This window comes from Stenella coeruleoalba, assembly GCF_951394435.1.
Source record: "Stenella coeruleoalba genome assembly, chromosome: 3".
NCBI classification, from domain to species: domain Eukaryota; kingdom Metazoa; phylum Chordata; class Mammalia; order Artiodactyla; family Delphinidae; genus Stenella; species Stenella coeruleoalba.
Window position 1 is genome coordinate 16,645,350 of NC_137148.1, and position 19,196 is coordinate 16,664,545.

General features: G+C 33.4%; 1 protein-coding gene across 1 annotated transcript in view; it reads right to left on the bottom strand.

The window, feature by feature from the left end:
• CDH18 (cadherin 18) overlaps positions 1-19,196 on the bottom strand; it is a 612,477-nt gene that overhangs the window by 333,255 nt on the left and 260,026 nt on the right. Inside the window, exon 2 of the mRNA XM_079918320.1 lies at positions 14,835-15,318. Within this exon, the coding sequence (XP_079774446.1) occupies positions 14,835-15,062 (228 nt within the window). The 5' untranslated portion in view covers positions 15,063-15,318. The remainder of the gene's footprint in view (positions 1-14,834; positions 15,319-19,196) is intronic.

Sequence of the window (19,196 nt, forward strand, 5' to 3'; positions counted from 1 at the left end):
CACTCTCTATCTAGTTGCAAGCAAGGAAATCCTTTCTATAACAGAGCATAGAAACTGATTGAACTGTTGCCTGCCAATTTTGGGACTTGGGCTTCACATACTTTCTGAGTGTGCAGCTGTAGGAATTGGCTAGAATCCTAATCACATCGTTTGTATCTCTGATTCTGCCTTTGCCTGGAGTCTGTTCTACTCTTCAGGTATGCAAGTTAGTAAATCAATTCCCATATTAAACTAGTTTCAGATAGTTTCCTTCAACAGCCAGCAGGATATTACTAACCAACACAGACATGTCAATCACTAAGGCAGTTGAGAACAGTTCAGGATGAGTAGCATACAGAGGAATATCTAAATTTTTAGATGCTATGGATTAGTAATGGCTAGAGGGCAACAATGAGAAGTTCTGAAGAAGATGAATAGTTTTATTACATATAAGTAAAGACTCCGTGGATTTATGTTAATTTACAGCCTCCTTCTCTATCACTACTGGATCCTCTTGAATATGGGCCAGCCTCCTGTAAATAATAAGGTTCGTCAGAGAAAATAACTTCCTGAGTAAAAAATTAGCTGTGGAAATACAATTCTCATTTTTTAAATATTTTATTGTTACCAGTTTTTTAAAGCCACTTTATTGACGTATGATTAAACACAAAGACTATACATATTTATACATGCATACTCCTTGATGAGTTTGAAAAGTATACATCCATGAAACCATCACCACAGCCTATGCCATAAACATATCCATCACCTCTAAAAGGTTCCTCCTGCCCTCTTTTTTTATTGTTATTATTATTATTTGTGATAAGAACACAGCATACATTCTACCCCCTTAGCAATCTTTCAAGTATACAATACAGTGTTATTTTATTCTCACTCATGCTTCAGATTTCATTGATTACTTGCTCCTCCTTGAGATTTTTCTCCTTATTTATCGACCCTGATTCCATTTCTGTTCCATTGTTTCTGTCCTCTTGAATTTTATTTGCAAACTTTAGACCGAGTTTTCTCTTTTCCCTTATAACATTTTGTTCCACAGAATTCCATTCTGAGCCAGAAGTCCATGTATGTTTCCCTAAATTTTGATTCAGGGCTTCAATCACCACTTAAACCCCAGTATCTCCTATTTCTATGCTTTAGCCTGCATCCTTCCTCCGGCGTTCTGCATCTCTCCACACCTGCCCACCTGCATGCCCACGAAGCACCTGGGACATAGACTATCCAAACCTATAGCTCCATCACCGTCACTCCCAGACGTGATCCCAGACGTGATCCTCCCCCTTTACTCTTTAGCCACCACCCCCCAATTTAAGGAGGAGCCTGCCCAACCCTTCAAACAGCCCTGCATCCTCCTTTCTCACTCTCCACAGATGCAAAATCTTGTCAATTCTACATCTTAAAATAAAAAGTTTTAATCTATTTACTCTCTCCAATTATTCTGCAATTACCAAATACAAGTCTAGATTTGTGCAATGGTAAAGCATCCTCTCTGCCTTCAAACTTGTTCTGTATGTCTCACGTCACTTCACACTTGAAAATCCTTTAATTCATTCCCAAACACTTGGAGATAAACTATATTCTCCTTTGAATCTCCAACCAGCACTGGCCCTCAGTGGCCTGTCATGCTGTCTAGCTTCATCCCCACTTCCACTTCTCTACATGTGATCTGTGCTCCAACTGCTGTACTTGTATATCCTTAATTTCTACTTATATACTTTTTTTTTTTTCGGTACGCGGGCCTCTCCCTGTTATGGCCTCTTCCGTTGCGGAGCACAGGCTCCGGACGCGCAGGCTCAGCGGCCATGGCTCACGGGTCCAGCCACTCCGCGGCATGTGGGATCTTCCCGGACCGGGGCATGAACCCGTGTCCCCCGCATCGGCAGGCGGACTCTCAACCACTGCGCCACCAGGGAAGCCCTACTTACATACTTTTGATATGTCATTCCTAAAATTCCAGTGCAGATCTCTCTTAACCAATATACTTTACCTGTCCCATTTTCTATTGATGGCAAAATATTAGTTCAAATTCTTCCTCTTCTGAGGAGCCTTCCCTAAATGGAGCTAAGTCAAGCATATTACTCCACCCCTTGCACCATCATCCCCTATGTTTAGCACCTCTACTGCACCACTAGCACTGTGATGCTATCATTAGTTCTTGAAATCACCTCTTCTTGCCTTCATTTCATTAATTATTGAGATTGTATTTTTCATTAGTATAATCTCCACATTTAGCACAGTGTATGGCATGCTGTTAGTTTTTTTAACGGTTGAATTTACGTTGAAGCAATAACTTTCAAAGTGAAATAGGATTCTTGCAATCATCTCATTCATTCACTTCTTTAATGTGCATAATAAAACTTTGTTCTGAAAGTTTGGATTTACCCAGGTCAGAAAATTATATAGTAGAAAAATCAAGGCTACCTGTCCAATGTTCCTTCCGCTACTTCTTGCTACTTCTATATGTGTTGCAAGTATGTGTCAAGTGTTGCCCTATGTCGATAATACATTATATGGTCCATAAATATAGTATCCCTTAAATCATTATGGAAAAGTAAATAAGCAAACTATGCTTCATTACCCCCTTTTATATGCTATATTAGCTCCTTTACAGAAACCTACTTTTGATTTTCCTGAAATTCTTTTTCCCTGCAATTCTGTTGCTCATATAGAAGAGCGATTGCTTAGCAACAAATATATTGATGCCACATCCTTTTCTTCTTAAAGTCAACAGTGTCTTCACATTTCTCTAAATATGAAGCCCACAGTTCTTTATTCCAGAGACCCTGTAACATCTATGTCCTATTGTGTCTAGCCTCATCTCTCTCTTCTCTACTGTTCATTCCCTAAATTGGAGTTAACCGGTCTTTCTTTGCCCCTCAAATACACAAACTCCTTCCCATTTCAGGGTCTTTATATGTGTTACTCCTTTATAATGGACACTCCCCCATTCTCAAACATCATACACAAGCATAGCATCAATTTGGTGTGATTAGCTCCTATTCATTTCTCGATCCTGGTCTCTTCTTCCTCAGAGAGTTCTTCCCTCACCCCCAATCTAGGTTTAACACTACACACAAGTACAACATACTTTCATAATCCTCATCACAGTTTATAGTTGAATATTTATTTGTATTAATGTTGGCTTAATGTCAATGTCTCCCAGGATACCTGCTTCATTCACCACTATATGCACAATGCCTTGTAGAGTGACGAGAACTGAGGAGGTATTCAATAAATTTTAAATGAATGAATATGACCTAGTCTTCAACCTTTGTCAAAATAAACTCAGCTGACAAATATCATATGATATTGCTTATATGAGGAGTCTACAAAAAGGGTACAAATGAACTTATCTACAATACAGAGTTACAGATGTAGAAAACAAACTTATGGTTACCAAGTGGTAAGTGGGGGGGAGGGATTAATTGGGAGATTTGGATTGACATACACACACTGCTACATATAAAATAGATAACTAATAAGAATTTATTGTATAGCACAGGGAACTCTACTCAATACTCCATAATGGCCTATGTGGGAAAAGAATCTAAAATAACAGATTCACTTTGCTGTACACCTGAAACTAACACAATACTGTAAATCAACTATACTCCAATAAAAATTTGAAAAAATAAATAAATAAACTGAAATCACCCTATGGTTCCAAACAAAGCAAACCAAAGAGAAGACTATGTTAAGTTAGTATATTTTAATTTTTTTATATGTTATATTATTTTATTTTTTAGCATAGAATAGGATTTCACACCATATACCATTCTAATGTCTATAAATATAGTGACAAATAAACCATATATAGGGATTTCCCTGGTGGTCCAGTGGTTAAGAATCCACCTTCCAATGCAGGGGACATGGGTTAGATCCCTGGTCAGGGAACTAAGATCTTACAAGCAGCAGGGCAACTAAGCCTGCGTGCCGTAACTACTTAGCCTGCACACTTTAGAGTCTGTGCACTACAACTAGAGAGAAGCTTGTGTGCCACAACAAAGAGCCTGCATGCTGCAATGAAAGATCCCACATGCCACAATTAAGATCTGACGCAGACAAATAAATAATAAAAAATAAAAGCAGAGATGGTTAAAACATTAAAATATATATATATATATATGAAAAATAATCCTACAGGAAAGAAATTCATTATATTTCACTCTCTGTGATTCTTGTAACAAATGTCTGGTATTTTCTTTATGAAATTCAAAAAAAGTAAAAAGTAGATGTATTTGAAGACTGTCTAGGCTCAACTTCAAACTAAATGCTTTTGTTATGTGAGGTCTGGTGCAATTAAATGTTCAAATATTCATTGGATAAAAATCAATAAAATAATGAAACATTTCCTGAGAATAATCTAATACCTATGTTGAAACTCTTCATTTCCTTAGGGCCAATACATGTTGAAATAAATCAGTCCACAATTAGTTATGAAGTGCAATATGATTTTTTGGAATGCACATTTCTACTCTTTCACATTTTGGGAGTATTTGGATTTTCATTTCTACATCTGCATGAAAATAAGTGAATCATGGTAAAAGAATATTATTATTTATATATAGAAGAAATATTAAAAAGATTACCTAATCCAAAGATTGTTTTTATGTAAAGAAAAACCTGAGGTAACATATGACAATAAAAATGGCAGACAAAGCTAATAAAGACGTCTCTTACTATAAACAATTATAAATTTAAAGTACAATACAACTGAGATAGAAACAGTGAAAGGTAATTCACTGCGGAAAGGAAGGAAGAGAAGATTTTTACCAGGAAAGTCATTTGCAACTGGCAGATAGTCAGATGCCTTTGGGGGAAATTAAACTGGATACAGGCTATGAGCATGAACATTTGGTTTTACATCTCCTAAAGATTAGAAACTATGACTTTCAGTCCCTCAAGGTATAAAATTAGAAAGGAGATACCTGAACAAAGCAAGACTACTTGAAAACAAACTCCATGAAATGAAAATTAGACTATCTATCCACTAGCTTAAAAAAATAGCAAGGAAGCTTGTGGTCTGTTAAGAGCTCTTGGTAGAAAAAAGTTTCCTGTGATAAATTAAAACCTAAACTTGCAGCCCAGAAGAAAGGTATACAAGATTTATTTTTGTATTGCTAGTGTTCTTTTGTTGCTGTTTTCATTAAAGGTATGGATAAGAATCAATAGTTAAAAATTAAAAATATATATTTAACTGAATCACTTTGCTGTAAACCTGAAAATAATACAATGTTGTAAATCAACTAACAAAAAGAAAAAAAGAAAAAAAATGTTAAATAAAAATAAAATTTATTCAGATTTATGAAGCCAATATGTTGTCAGGAAACAAAAAAAATAAGTGACTCTCTATGGATATTCCTCAAGATATATTTTAGAGAAATCCCATCAAAATCCTCATTCCCACTTATCACACACTATTGAAGACAAGTGAATATAAAATTTTAAAAGGCATACCAGGATCAAATCTCCATGACTGTGGATAGAAAAAAGAAATATGCAAATTAATCAAGCATGAAAAGAATAATAAAATGTGAACAAGATTTTGAAATAGGTGGCTTGCAATAATTAAAGTCATAAGAGAAGAAATAGGGTCAAAATGAAAGGAGAGGTCACATATAAAAAGGAGAAAAGGAACTAAAAATTTAAAAATATATTAAATTTATATTAAAAGTAATATTGTGTTTAAGTCAAAGAATATACTAACTATTCAACTTAGTTGAAGAGAGGATTAGAATTCTAGAAATGAATCTGAGAGAAATTATATCAAATAGAAGTTTCAGAATGAAACAATAAATAAGGAAGAAGAAAATTCAAAAAAATAATAGATGGGATGTTATATTTCTCTAAAGTATAAAAATCCTAATAATTATACAAAAAATACTGATTTCAGTCTGTTATAGATTGAATTTTGTACCAACAAAATTCACATGTTGAAATTCTAACCCCAGTACCTTATTTGGAGATAGGATCTTTATAGAGGACTGATGTCTTAATGAAAAAAGGAAATTTGGACACAGATACCCATATAGTGAGAACACCATGTGAACATGAAGACAGCAATGTACAAGCCAAGGAGAGAGGATTGGAAAAGATCCTTCCCTCAGAAACTACAGAAGCAACCAACCTTGCCGACATCTTAATTTGACACCCAGCCTCCAGAACTGAGACAATAAATTTCTGTTGTTTAACCACTCAGCTTATAGTATTTTGCTATGGAAGCTCTGGCTAATGAATACATAGACCAATAAAAATAGAAAGTCCCCTCTCCCCATAAAAAAAAGTCTTCAGCACCTAAGCACATTAGTAAGTCTACAGACAACAAAAGACATAGAGATAATCCTGAAATCAACCTAAGAGAAATGGATGAAATTTAAAATGGAATTTCAGCAGATTTCTCATTATCAAACATAGGGTCCAATATAAAATATATCTTTAATAAAATGATAATGAAAAAACTCAACCTAGAATCCTATACACAAGAAACAATGCTTCAAATAAAGAAAGAAAGGAAGCTTTTACTGCTTTCAGGCTAAATAGAAAAATAAATAAATAAGTAAAGACCATATATAGGCAATAAGTAAATCAAACCAAGAGAAAGAACAGTGGTAGACACAGTAACAAACAAAGATACTGGTAAACTTGGGTAAATCTAAGCAAGACAATGTTTAAATGACTTTAATAATAATAATAAAAATCTGGAAATTACTTTTAAAAAATGAGAAAAGAAGATGTTAGACAAATATAATATGAAAAAGGAGAAAGTGATTATTGTTTAAACATCCTAAGATATGCGTATTGTTTAGGGTAACTGTAATGGTATCAAATTTAAGCTTTCTAAAGTACCTGTTAAAAAGAAATCGGGTCATATTTCAGTAAGAAGTAAACTGAACCCAAGAAGTTTGATATAGAAGCAATGGCGAGTAAAAAAGTTTTTAAATATGTTAAACATATAAATAAGTATATACTTTATACACTAATACTAACAACAATAACAAGAAGAATGAGTGATTGGGTGGCTTAAAAACAGTTTGGCTAGTAGGCATGTAAAAAGTAGAAAACACAATAATGTAATCAAAATGTGGTCATTCTATGTCATTGTATAGGAGACTGATAGAGACATTAAGTTTTGACGTGAAGTCAAGAATGCACAAAAAAATTAAAAGCAAGCACAAATATCAAAAACATACAACATAAAACATTCAAACAGGCAGAGAAAAATTCCAAGACAAGTTATTATAGTAGAATAAAAGTAGTAAAAAACAAAACAACAAACAGAAAACATAGTGCCTATAAAATACAAAATAAATTGGTAGTAATAAGTCCAAGCATATTAGAAATCAAAATAAACAATGGAATAAAATCATTGCTTAGAAAAATAAATCATCAGATTGCATTAAAAAACTTAAGTTTAAAAGTCATTCGTATGTGTATTATAAATGACACATGTAAGGGCTTCCCTGATGGCGCAGTGGGTGGGGGTCCGCCTGCTGATGCAGGGGACGCGGGTTTGTGCCCCGGTCCGGGAAGATCCCACATGCTGCGGAGCGGCTGGGTCCGTGGGCCACGGCCGCTGAGCCTGCGCGTCTGGAGCCTGTGCTCCGCAGTGTGAGAGGCCACAGCAGTGAGAGGTCCACATACCGCAGAAAAAAAAAAAAAAAAAGAAAGAAAAAAAAATGACACATGTAAAATGTCATTATAGTGAATGTAATAGTATGGACAATATACTCAAAAGCATTTTGATCAAGAAAAACGTGTTCTATGGGTGTCAATGTCAGATCAAAGCTGGCACTACTGCCACTTTGCACTGGATAATTCTTGGTGGGGGCTGTCCTGTGTGTTACAGAATGTGTAGCAGCATCCCTGGCCTCTACTAACTAAATGCCAGTAGCACCACATCCCTGCTTGTCACAGCCAAAAATCAGGTCCACATTACAACTTTCAGGGACCCTTGGCCCTTTTGCTTTTGTGGGCCTTTTTTTTTTTCAATTAAAATGATAAATTCTATTGCAGTTGCATTTATATAAAGACTAACATAGACAGCTATATTCATTTTCATATTTTATTCTGATTTGAAAATACATTATGACATTTTCCTGAACCCTTTAAGGAGCCGTAACCATAGTGATTATGCAAATGAAATGAACAGACAATTTATCAGGGGCGAAAAGTGCGTCCAGACATTGCCAAACACCCCCAGGGGTTAAAGTCACTTCTGGCTTAGCACCATTGATAACACTCAAGCCCACATACACACACAGACACAGGTGGGTGCATTTGCATAGTGATAAAAAGTTCATGAGGTGAATAAATGCCTACATTGTGCCCACAGTAGGTATTGCTTTGTATTGATGATGTTTAAAATTTTTCTGGCGTAGCATTGAGAAACACTATATATAATGAGTGTTAATGTTATTAATTTTAACATTTTTAAACAGTTCAGATAGAATGTCACTCTTCTCTAAAAGTAAAATTAAACAGTGAAATCTGATTTCCTAAAAAAAAAAAAGAAAAACAGGTTCTATATCACTAGAAATTAAACGAAGTATATGCAAAATCAAATTTCTCTTTTATGCACTCAATTTCTTTTAGGACTGGATCTAAAGAGTTAAATTTCCATGAAGACTATTGAGAAATGTCTATATCCATAATGGAACTGTATGCCATGAACTAATTTCACATGACATCATGTCATCACATTGTCACTTGTGTAAAATTCAAATGTCATGTTTTGATACAGGACATTTTCCATTTCAAACAAGTTATGGTAAAAATATTCATAAAATTATTGTCTTTACAATATCAGATGACAATTGGGACCTTTTCTTGCTGTGTGTTTAATTTTTAATTCAGAGTTCATGATGACATTAAAGCTATCTTTTCTTTTTCTGAAAAGCCTGAGCCTTCCCATTCCTTCATACATGATTTATTCTCTCTTCAACCTCAAAATCACTTATTTAATTTGAAGCTACAGTACTTCATATTAAAAGAGATTTGAAGGTGCTCTTTTAAAGAAAGAAAAAAATATAAACTAATGGCAATAACAGTGATGATGAGAGGGGAATTTCATGCACTATATACTAGAAACTGACTTTCATTAAAGAATCAGATATCTTACAATTTGTTCTTTGGCACTGTCATAACTAATCCCCCTTCCCATGAAGAGATCACTTAACTGTTTCGAGCATCATTGCCTTCTATTACTTGAGGAATTTGGCAAGATGTTTTCTTAGTTCCTTTATACTGCTAGAATTCCTTTCTTACCCTCTATATGCTTGTTGTTGTTGTTTTAATAAAGCAAATTGGGAATAATTGCCTAGTCTACACTTAGCTACTCACACATGTAGGACATGGGTAAAGAGGGGAGTGCGAGGTAGAATTTTAGTAACTAAATTCTTCATAGATGTAAGCAATATCTTCTCCATGTTACAGTTTATATCTAGAAAAAATTCTAACAGTTATAAGAACATACACCATAAATGAAGGAAAGTGAAGATGGAGACTATAATTCATTTGTTTATCCTGAAAACAATCTAAGTTCTTATTAACTTTTATTGTCAAATATATTTTTAATGTCAATATAGCCCAAACACTAATGTAACTGTTAATAGATTAGATACCTTAGCCTAAAACATGCTACTAAGTAGGAACACAGTTTTTGGTGACTTACCTCTGGTTTATGATTTTTTTATTCTATTCTCTTTAATTACTAAATAATGCAATGTGGATAATATCCACTTAAAGATATACTGAAGTACACATAGAGTTTCCTTTATTTCTCATACAAGAATTCTTGGTTAAAGAAGTCATCTACAATGTTTTTAAAATGAAAATAATATGTATTTATGGAGAAGAACACCTAGCTAATCACAAGCAATTATCACTTGAAATATATGAAGCTCATTTCCAGCACTTGTGTGTTAAAAGACATTATTTCCAACGTATGTCCTTAGTTAAATTCTAATAGTTACACATATTTAAATATTCCTAGCATGTTCCAGTAAGAGTCAATATATTTTGCAGTTACAACCTGCACACTAGGATATATTCTACTGGTAAATATGAAACATATATGCAATACAGCCAATAACTAGTATCCAAAAATAAGAAATCATGTGTATTTTAAATTATAATTTCTGATCTCTAAAGTAAGCAATTCCACTTTTACACCATCTTTTTTATTCATTAAGTAATATTTTCTAGTATATGTAATAAACTGTAGATACTAAGACCTGAAGAATGCATTTTTAATCTACTGTCACTAATTCTGAACACCAAAATCCTCAAATTTCAGAGGAATTCAAAACAAATAAAAATATAATTTCAGTCAAAGGAATGCTAAGAATGATCAAATTAAAATAATACATTTCTATAAAGAAAAATTATAAACAAAGTCAAAAGGCAAACAGCAACTGTGAAAAAATTATTGGTAATATCACTGGCAAAGGATTATTTCATCTATTATGTAAATATCAACAAGTATAAGTTAAAAAGACTAACAAAAGGGCCTGAAGCATCAGTTAATAAAAAAGGAATATTCATATCCTTTCAACTATGAAAAGGTGATCAATTTTACTCATAATAAGAGAAATGTAAATTGAAAGTACACAGAGATGCAATTTTTCACCTACAATATTTGTAAAATTCCAAGTTTTACAATCCCATCTGTTGGCACTGCTGTAGAGGAATATTTATTCTCATACATCAAAGAGGTGCAAAATACACCACCACCTATGGAAGAGGATCTGGTAACATCTACCAGAATTAAAGATTTATTTATTTTTAAATGAGAATCCCACTCTGGAAATCTCTCCCACAGATACACTTATATGTACGCTAAATGATGTGTGTAAAAGGATATCCATTACACTACTGCGTGTAATGTGACAAAACAACAATAAAAACAAAAACACCAAGTTAATAAACAGAGATTAACAACAGAGAGTTTATAAACAGAGATTTTTGTCTCAATAATTTCATGTAATTATCACAACCAGTAACATGACTACAAAAGGCTATAGTTTATGGAGCCCTTTCCAGTGAATTACCACATTTGATCATTTCAATAGGCACTGAGGTAGATTCTGTGCAAATGAAGATGAAGTAGTCCCAGAACCTGCTTTCAAAGCATTCATAGACTACTAGGTGAGATAGATATCTTAAAGAGGGGTTCCAAATATTTTCTGTAAATGTTCATTAGTAAATATTTTAGACTTTGTGGACCTTAATTTCTCTTGCCACTACCTAATTCTACCATTGTAGATTGAAAACAGCCATATACAATACGTAAATGTAAGTCTGGCTGTATTCCAACAAAACATTATTTACAGAAACTGAATTTGGATTTCATTTCATTTCCATGTATCACAAAATATTATTGCTTAAATTTTTTCAATAGTTAATTTTTTTTAGTATGCAAGCAATACCAGCACATGCAACTAGATGAATTTGCACACAGGCTGTGGTTTAACTAACCCATAATCTAAACTATAAACCAAACTTTATAACACACTTGAATTAGTAACAGAAGTGTCAAACAGTATTTCTCAGCGTTACATGTAAGGAAACAGAAATTCAGGGAATTAAGACTTGCTAGTTGTAATACAGACAATAAGCAGAGAAGCCTTAATTCAAATTCAGCTCTTTACTCACTAATCATTACTATCTCATGAAGGCAATGAGTCTACTCTAATGCTAGGTGTGATACATGGCCTGCACTTTAGGATGTGTGTGATATTTTATACAAAATTATGTTCTTATAATGGAATTCATTCAGCTCCGTTCAATTTTGAAAATAAAAACAGATTAAATGGTCTATATTAGTTTTTACATAATTTTTGGAAAAGAGAGAACATTTTTGTTGTAAAGCTATAATGACATTACCATAATTTTTTCCAAGAAGAAAGGAGTTACTTGCAAACAAAAGTCCTTTCTTTCCAAAAAGAAAGGACTTACTTACTACTTATAACTTCCTTACTCTAATCTTTCAAGTATTTAAAAAGATTTTTAATAAGTCCATGAGGTTAAATCCGTGAGATACATTCATACACTAGTTTTGATATTTGATTTCTCATGACCTTTAGAGTCTGAAAAAAAATTATGGATTGTCAATTATATTTATCTGTATATATGTATAATTATATATATATATACTTTAATGGTGAGATGGTGTATGTATTATATATGTATATATAGTTATACTATGTAATATTAAAATTACCATATGTTCATGGCCTTAGCCTCATGAAAAAAAAAAATCTCTTAGCAGTGAATAATGCATATTGACCAATGTCAACAAAATAAATTCCCTCATAATAAACCCAATCACTAAGAAAAGTCAAAGAAAATTATTATAAACAACATAAAAGAAATTGTTAAGTATCAAAACAGTTTGGCTTGAGCTCTTATCAAAAGTTTCAGATGTTGTTTTATAATGTGAAATATAACTATAGATACACAAAATTACTATCCAGAGCTCAAGGATGACTGGAAACAAACTTATATAATGCATGTAGAAAGTATATTATTTTAATAACAAATATTGCATTGGATTATTGTATGATTATTATTTTATATTGTATGATTATTATTTTGTATTACATGATTATTATTTTGTTTCTGTTGACAAAATTCCTGCTGGAATTTCAATGACAGAAGGGAGCAAAGGAGATACTTTTCAGCTCTTTGGAGGTACTCCCCTCTCATGCTTATAGTAACTGTAATGATTCTATCTTCTATTCACGAACACTTTGAAAATATATGGCTCTCGTTCATTATGAATGTATTCATAAGTGTGAAATATAAATTCTCTTCTCTAAAACAAATAATGGAACAGGAGGTTATTATAAGTACATGTGGATTGTTGAACTTTGCAGGGTTTTTTGAACTGTCACAGTTGTGTATGTACATATATATGTATGGATGGGTATATGTATGTACATGTGTTTGTACGTATGTAGGCGGTTATGGAGAGGGCAATGAAGCCACACAATCAAGTTAGAATTGCTCATAAAGGCAGATGAATATTGAGTAGAAAGATTATGAATGAGTGAGGGGCCCCAGGTCAGATAGGGAATAGGAGAGCCACACCTTTGGGTGTGAGCCTTTAAATTTGTCTGTTAATACAACAGAATGGATACCGATTTCCGCAGAACCTCCACAAAGGAACAGATTCACAGCCCTCACCACCTCCTGATGGCTAACAAGCTCTCAACCATATGCTCATTGGCACCCAAGCCCAGAAAGACTGTTTGCAACTAATCTACTGATTGAGGTTTCATTTTTCACTCAAACTAGGTGACCCACCAAAAAATGAGAAGCTATCTGATCTTTCCCTAACATTTTCTAGCAAATTTTGTTTCCATTTTTTAGTTAAAGTGACAATAAATATGCATAAAATTTTTTTAATAATATATATTTTTTCCTTTTGGTACTCTACAAAGGAAACATTTTTCTGTTCCTTTTTTTCTCCCTCCTTCTCAAGGATTGAGAGGATTATAGAAAAAGGATTTTGAAGTTCATAACAAAAATAACTTTATAGTAATTCAATATATTATGTTTTTACTTTAGTACATTTGTCTACATTTACTTCATGGGACAGTCTGTAGGAAAAAAGCACAGGATGAATATGAGGGTTTTTCCTTCTTGTTTTAATATGCACATAAGAAAATGATAGAATTGTTCCAGATCTTTTTTGTGTTTCACATTCTGACTCCATAGCTCCTGCCTTGTATGGAAGATATAGCTGCAACCCAGTCCCTGTTGGAAGAGGGGCAGAACAGATGGCTTGTGCTCCTGTACTGCCTACACATTAGGGAAGTGCTGTGGCTTGGATGGAGTACTTTTTTTTTTTTTTTTTTTTTTAGTACTAACAGTGTTAAAGTGAAAATAAATAGTCAAGCAGGGAGGCAGAAGTCATTGAGCCTGCAGTCATAAAGATTCTACTGCTGTGACTGCTGCTTCTCCCATAGGTACTGAACAAACCTAAGTGTGGCTGCTTCCAACAGTCAGTAATCTATCAGAAGGTCTCTCTACTTCCACTCTATTCTTTACCCTGGAGCCTTGACACGTGTTTAAACTGTCCCTTATTACTGAGCGCACAATTTCCTAAAGGGTTTGACAAGCCATTAAATTATCTTGTCTGCATTTCTGAGAGAAAGGGAAGTTGGTCTGAAGTTACTGATCATTTTGTCAACTTCATTCTTTTGGAATTTTAACAAAACTTGTACACCCAGTTTATATTTAATCTATATTTAAATATATCGATATTTGTATGGAAATTAATTTGGGGGATTGGAAAAATATCCATGTGTTTTTAAAGGCTGACTTAAATTCAAATACCGTCTCTATAACAATTAGCAGAAATATATTAGATGTCATGTATAGTGTCTTCTTTTTAGTCTCATGTGCAATAGCAATAGATTTAAAAAATTGTAAGTATCAACATACCAATAAATGACACGGTGAATTCTAATATATCTTCATGGTAATAAAGACAAAATTACTGAATTGTGTGTTTAATTAAGTGTCTCCATTTTACATGAGAGAACAGAAAGAGTAATATGCTGGTAAAGAACATTCAGTCTAGTGTGTATGGACCGATGTTTAGGGAGATGTGACATGATTGGTGAATTTTTTATAATTCATTTTTTATAATTAATTTTTATAATTATTATTTTTTATAATTATTATTTTAAAATGTTTAGAATAAGAAATAGCATTCTATAACATAATTCACTTAAAGTTCCATGTCTCTTCAAATCCACTGCAACTCCACCCTCATCCCACTTCCCAATTTCCCAGGAGAGGATAAAACAAACCAATAAAGAAAAACTTACTTTTCCAACATATTGTGGATCTGGTCCCATATGTTCTTCTAAAACAAAGAACTGATTCCAAACCCATCCTCTTTTGGGACGGTGGTGGACTTCGGTTTCACCTTCGATGTGTTTGGTTTGGTTTCTGGTCCCCTTGATGGAGCTGTGTTGAGCAGTTCCATAACACCTCTGCACAAAACAGAGACACACGAGGACTGGACAGATGCAAGATGTGCTCGTAATTTTCATTGTAAGATAACTTTCCAGTTCACAGTTTTCTTCCTTTTCCTTGTCAGCTACAAATGCTTAGTGAGCATTCGAGAGAGAAGCCAAAGCATCTTTTGGAAGGACAGTCCAAATTAAATTGTTTAGTGTGTCCATGAGTTAACTGTCCAGCAGGGAAAGGTCAGACTACATTTACATCCTGAAACACTTGGAGAATCAAAGCTGTAGTTGTGTGATCCGAAGTCTTCACAATTGGTGAACAGGGGCAACCATTTTCTACCTAATCAAAAGAGAGAAAAGTATATACATTACAAAACATGGCAGTTTTAAGTATTTGCTCTGAATGCAAATTACACTGTTTTGCGGAGTGATGATGATAGGAAAAGAACACATGCAAGTTCTTTTGGAAATAAACACAAGCATACATACACATAGCCAGGCATAAGCCTGCACGCTGCATTTTTACAGGGACATACATATTTCTATTTTTAATTCTCAATTATATATGTATATATATAATTGAATATATATATAAATATATATTTTATATATATATATCATTTCAAAGAATATATCCATAGAAACAACAAAAATGAAGCCCTAGGGAGTGTTAAAATGCTCAAAAATTGACCATGAGTATGTGCCCAGACCTGAGTTAGTATGATCTCTTACACTACCTGATCTATTAGGGACTTCACTCTAAGTGCAAATTTTTTATTTGTTTTTGTGTTTATTTTGCTTTTGTTAGATGTGATACAACTTACTGCACATTCTGTACATCGATTTTCTACTACATATGACTCACACAACTTCAACAAAATACTCCCTAGGGTTGAAAAGTTTTCACAAACCATCACAGCAATCAAGTATGTACTGAAATTGTTTAGTAAGTAAAATAGAAGAAAGAAGATGCCTGAAAAGAACGTACGTCACTGAAAGTTACTCCACGCTTGGGGATAAGATTGGCACAATTGAACATGAGTAATATTAACAACTGAATCATAGGTTGCATGGGTTTTAGTAGGCCTGCAGATGATGCTCTAGGATGTGGTCTTTACCTCCAGGCAAGACAGTGATCCAAGCTTGGGAATGACATTACACAAAATTCTAGCAGCTATGCCAAGAGAGGTATAAGGAAGAAAAGGATGGTGGCAAAAAGAACAGAGGGGAAAATATTTTGCTTTTCAAATAAGGAATGCTGAGGACTTGGACTTAGGTTTTAGTACAACTGGACAATAAAGTAGAACTTGAGAAACATTTCTGGAAGACAAAAGACAGGGTTTGGGAGAGAAAAGCTTGACTAAGATTATTAGCTTATTGAAAACACATAAAACTGTGTAGCATGTTTTGCTGTATTTTTATATATGCATATTTCAACATGTGTTTATAAAAAAAATATAATGACTCAAGATTATAGCTATCCCATCTAGTAAAAAAACATTAGATGAATCACTTTCTCACTCCATAAAATTCACCCTTGCAAATCAGCACACATGGAAATGTAGATCTAAATGAACTGCAAGGTGGTTGACATGAAAATGTAAACGATTTTAAAAACTGAATATAATCAGTCATAGTATAATTCTTCTATTCAATTGAGAAAACTAAGTAGGGGATGAAAAAAAAATATCACAAGACCCAGAGCAAGGTGGTTTTCTCTATCAGTATCTCTCCCCATAAACTAGGGCTAATAATAATACCTCACCAATTGTGTAAGAATTATACTGGATTTGAACTGGGATTTTATTTTAGTCAGCTGGCAAATATAAATTAAAATATATAATTTTTTTAAGGACAAAGATACATTTTTGATTGATTTAAATTAAAATGACTCAAAAACTTTTCTAACATATAAAAAAAGAGCAATACCATCTTAGCTCCAACATTGTAAGAGCAACGGAAAGAAAGTCAGAAAACAGAGGCTTTCTCTTTTTTTTGACAATTTATTTACAATATGCACTTATGTGAAACATCTAATTTTGAGTCTCAATTTTCTCATTTGTGATGAATAATTGATTTTAATATTTGTTCCAGTTCACCTAATAAACTATCTGGTTCTTTTTAAAGTTTTATTTTAAATTTATCAAAAGTTTCTTAATTTTCAAGTCACAGATCTCAAAAAAGAGACTTTAGCCTTTCTTCCTAGAAATCAAGTTGATTAATATATAAAAGGTGTTGTTTTCTTAATACTTTCACACCATTTGGTGTGATTTTTAAATGAAATTAACATCTTTGCCCTTTATGCCAAGTTATTTAACAAAGCATAATTCATGAGTAGAAGGTAAAGAAAGTGGCTTTTGTAATACATTACAGATATGTAGAATGAGTGTTTTCTTTACAAAAATGATTTTGAATGGCATCCCCAAAATACATAAATGCATTTTAATCTACCTATGCATTATATGTTTCTGAATCTCTATTATGACAATTATGAGAAGTGGTAAGTAAGGCTCTGTGAAACAAAAGAGCAAATGTAAACATCACTACTGTACTTTTGAAAGCAATTTGATATACTACATAATGAAAGGACAGAAATCCAAATGTGAAAATCGTCTGCTCTATTTCAAGAAATCCATCCCTGTATAGGTTAGAATTAAAATGCAAATAATAATAAAATAAACCACTGGTTGAGAATAACATAATAAAAATATGATACAGCCATTTTCCTTTTTTTTTTTTAAACTAAGCAGCATGCAGCCTTCAAACATCCTTCCTGCTTTCCTGGAACACTCCAATATATGAATTCTGATAAACAGAGACATAAGCATAACACCTAGGGACCAGATACTTCCTTCTTCTAACCTTTTAGTTAGAACTTGCACCAATAATATATGCATATTAATTACAGGGTCCCATACCCTGGAGCAGATGATGGATGGATGTAGGCAAAGATGAGACATTTTTCACAGCAGCGGTAAAGGCCTTAAGACCCAGATGTAGCCCTGGTGAGTTCAGCAGCCACGATGGACAGAGTTCAGTGCCAGCTGCATGAATTAAGGGTCACTTTGGACTTGCAGTTTCAGTGGCGAGTACCTGACATTGTTTCTTACTGCCTAACTTCTGTTTGTTCCTACTTCTTGCCAAACCTGATTTTTAAGGCCTCTCACCAATTGTGACGGCTACATAATATTCTTCTAATAAATTGATTTGTTGCTTTCCTTGGCCAAAGTTGGTTTTTGCTGTTTGAAAATGAAAATGTTCTCTTATAAAAAGCATTATTCCCATAATACTCTAAACACAAAGTTCTTTCTGAATAAGGCATTACCTGCACTAATGTGTAATGCAGACCTCTCTCCCCGTTGCAGTACCTAATTGTAGTGATTCAATGCTGCTTCCAGATACTAGTCCTCTTGCTTTTGTAACTACTCCCTCTTCTGTAGTAGAATTAATGACACTGTACTGAGTTAAGAGACATGACCTCAAATGCTTATTCTGTAGAAAATATCAGTTTATGAGCATTTTATTCTCTGAGCTTCACATCTCTCATTTATGAATAAAAATTTTATTGGATTATCTTTAAGCATGTTCAGTTAATTCTTTGAATTTATGATTTAGAAACTGTGTATCACTTAAGACTTTTCTTATGCTGACTTATGTGAACATCACCCAAGATTCAATGATCAGCCATTTACAGCTTATAAGTATAGTCATTCCTTCAAAGGGCTCTGAGTAAGCACCATTCTCAAAGAAAAATATTGTCATATTCACTCCAAATGTATTGCTTGTAACTTGAGCCTTTGACTGGATTTTCTTTCCAATTCATTCTTAATTTATAAAACTGGGAATCCAAAGAAGCCTAGAGAATGCCTTCTGTTTGCTTTTTTTAAAAAGATTTCTTTGCTCTTTTTCTTGTTTTGAAAATTTCTTTGTAAAAAATACTCTGTCAACTTCATCTTATGAATGTGTCTTTCCATTCTCCATATGTGTGGGGTTATGTAAGATACTATTTCACAAGTTCAAAAAGCCTAGGATTATAATTGCTACCGACTTCTAAACTTTAGCATTAAATATTACTGGTTGGAATTGACCTGACTTTGCATAGAGCAAACTTAGCTAAAGTAGAAAATGTCAAAAGAAGATAAAGTATGATGGAAAGTTCATATTTTTGGAATGTTTTCATTGTAGGACATAAGGACATCTTGCGTGGAGAAATACGTG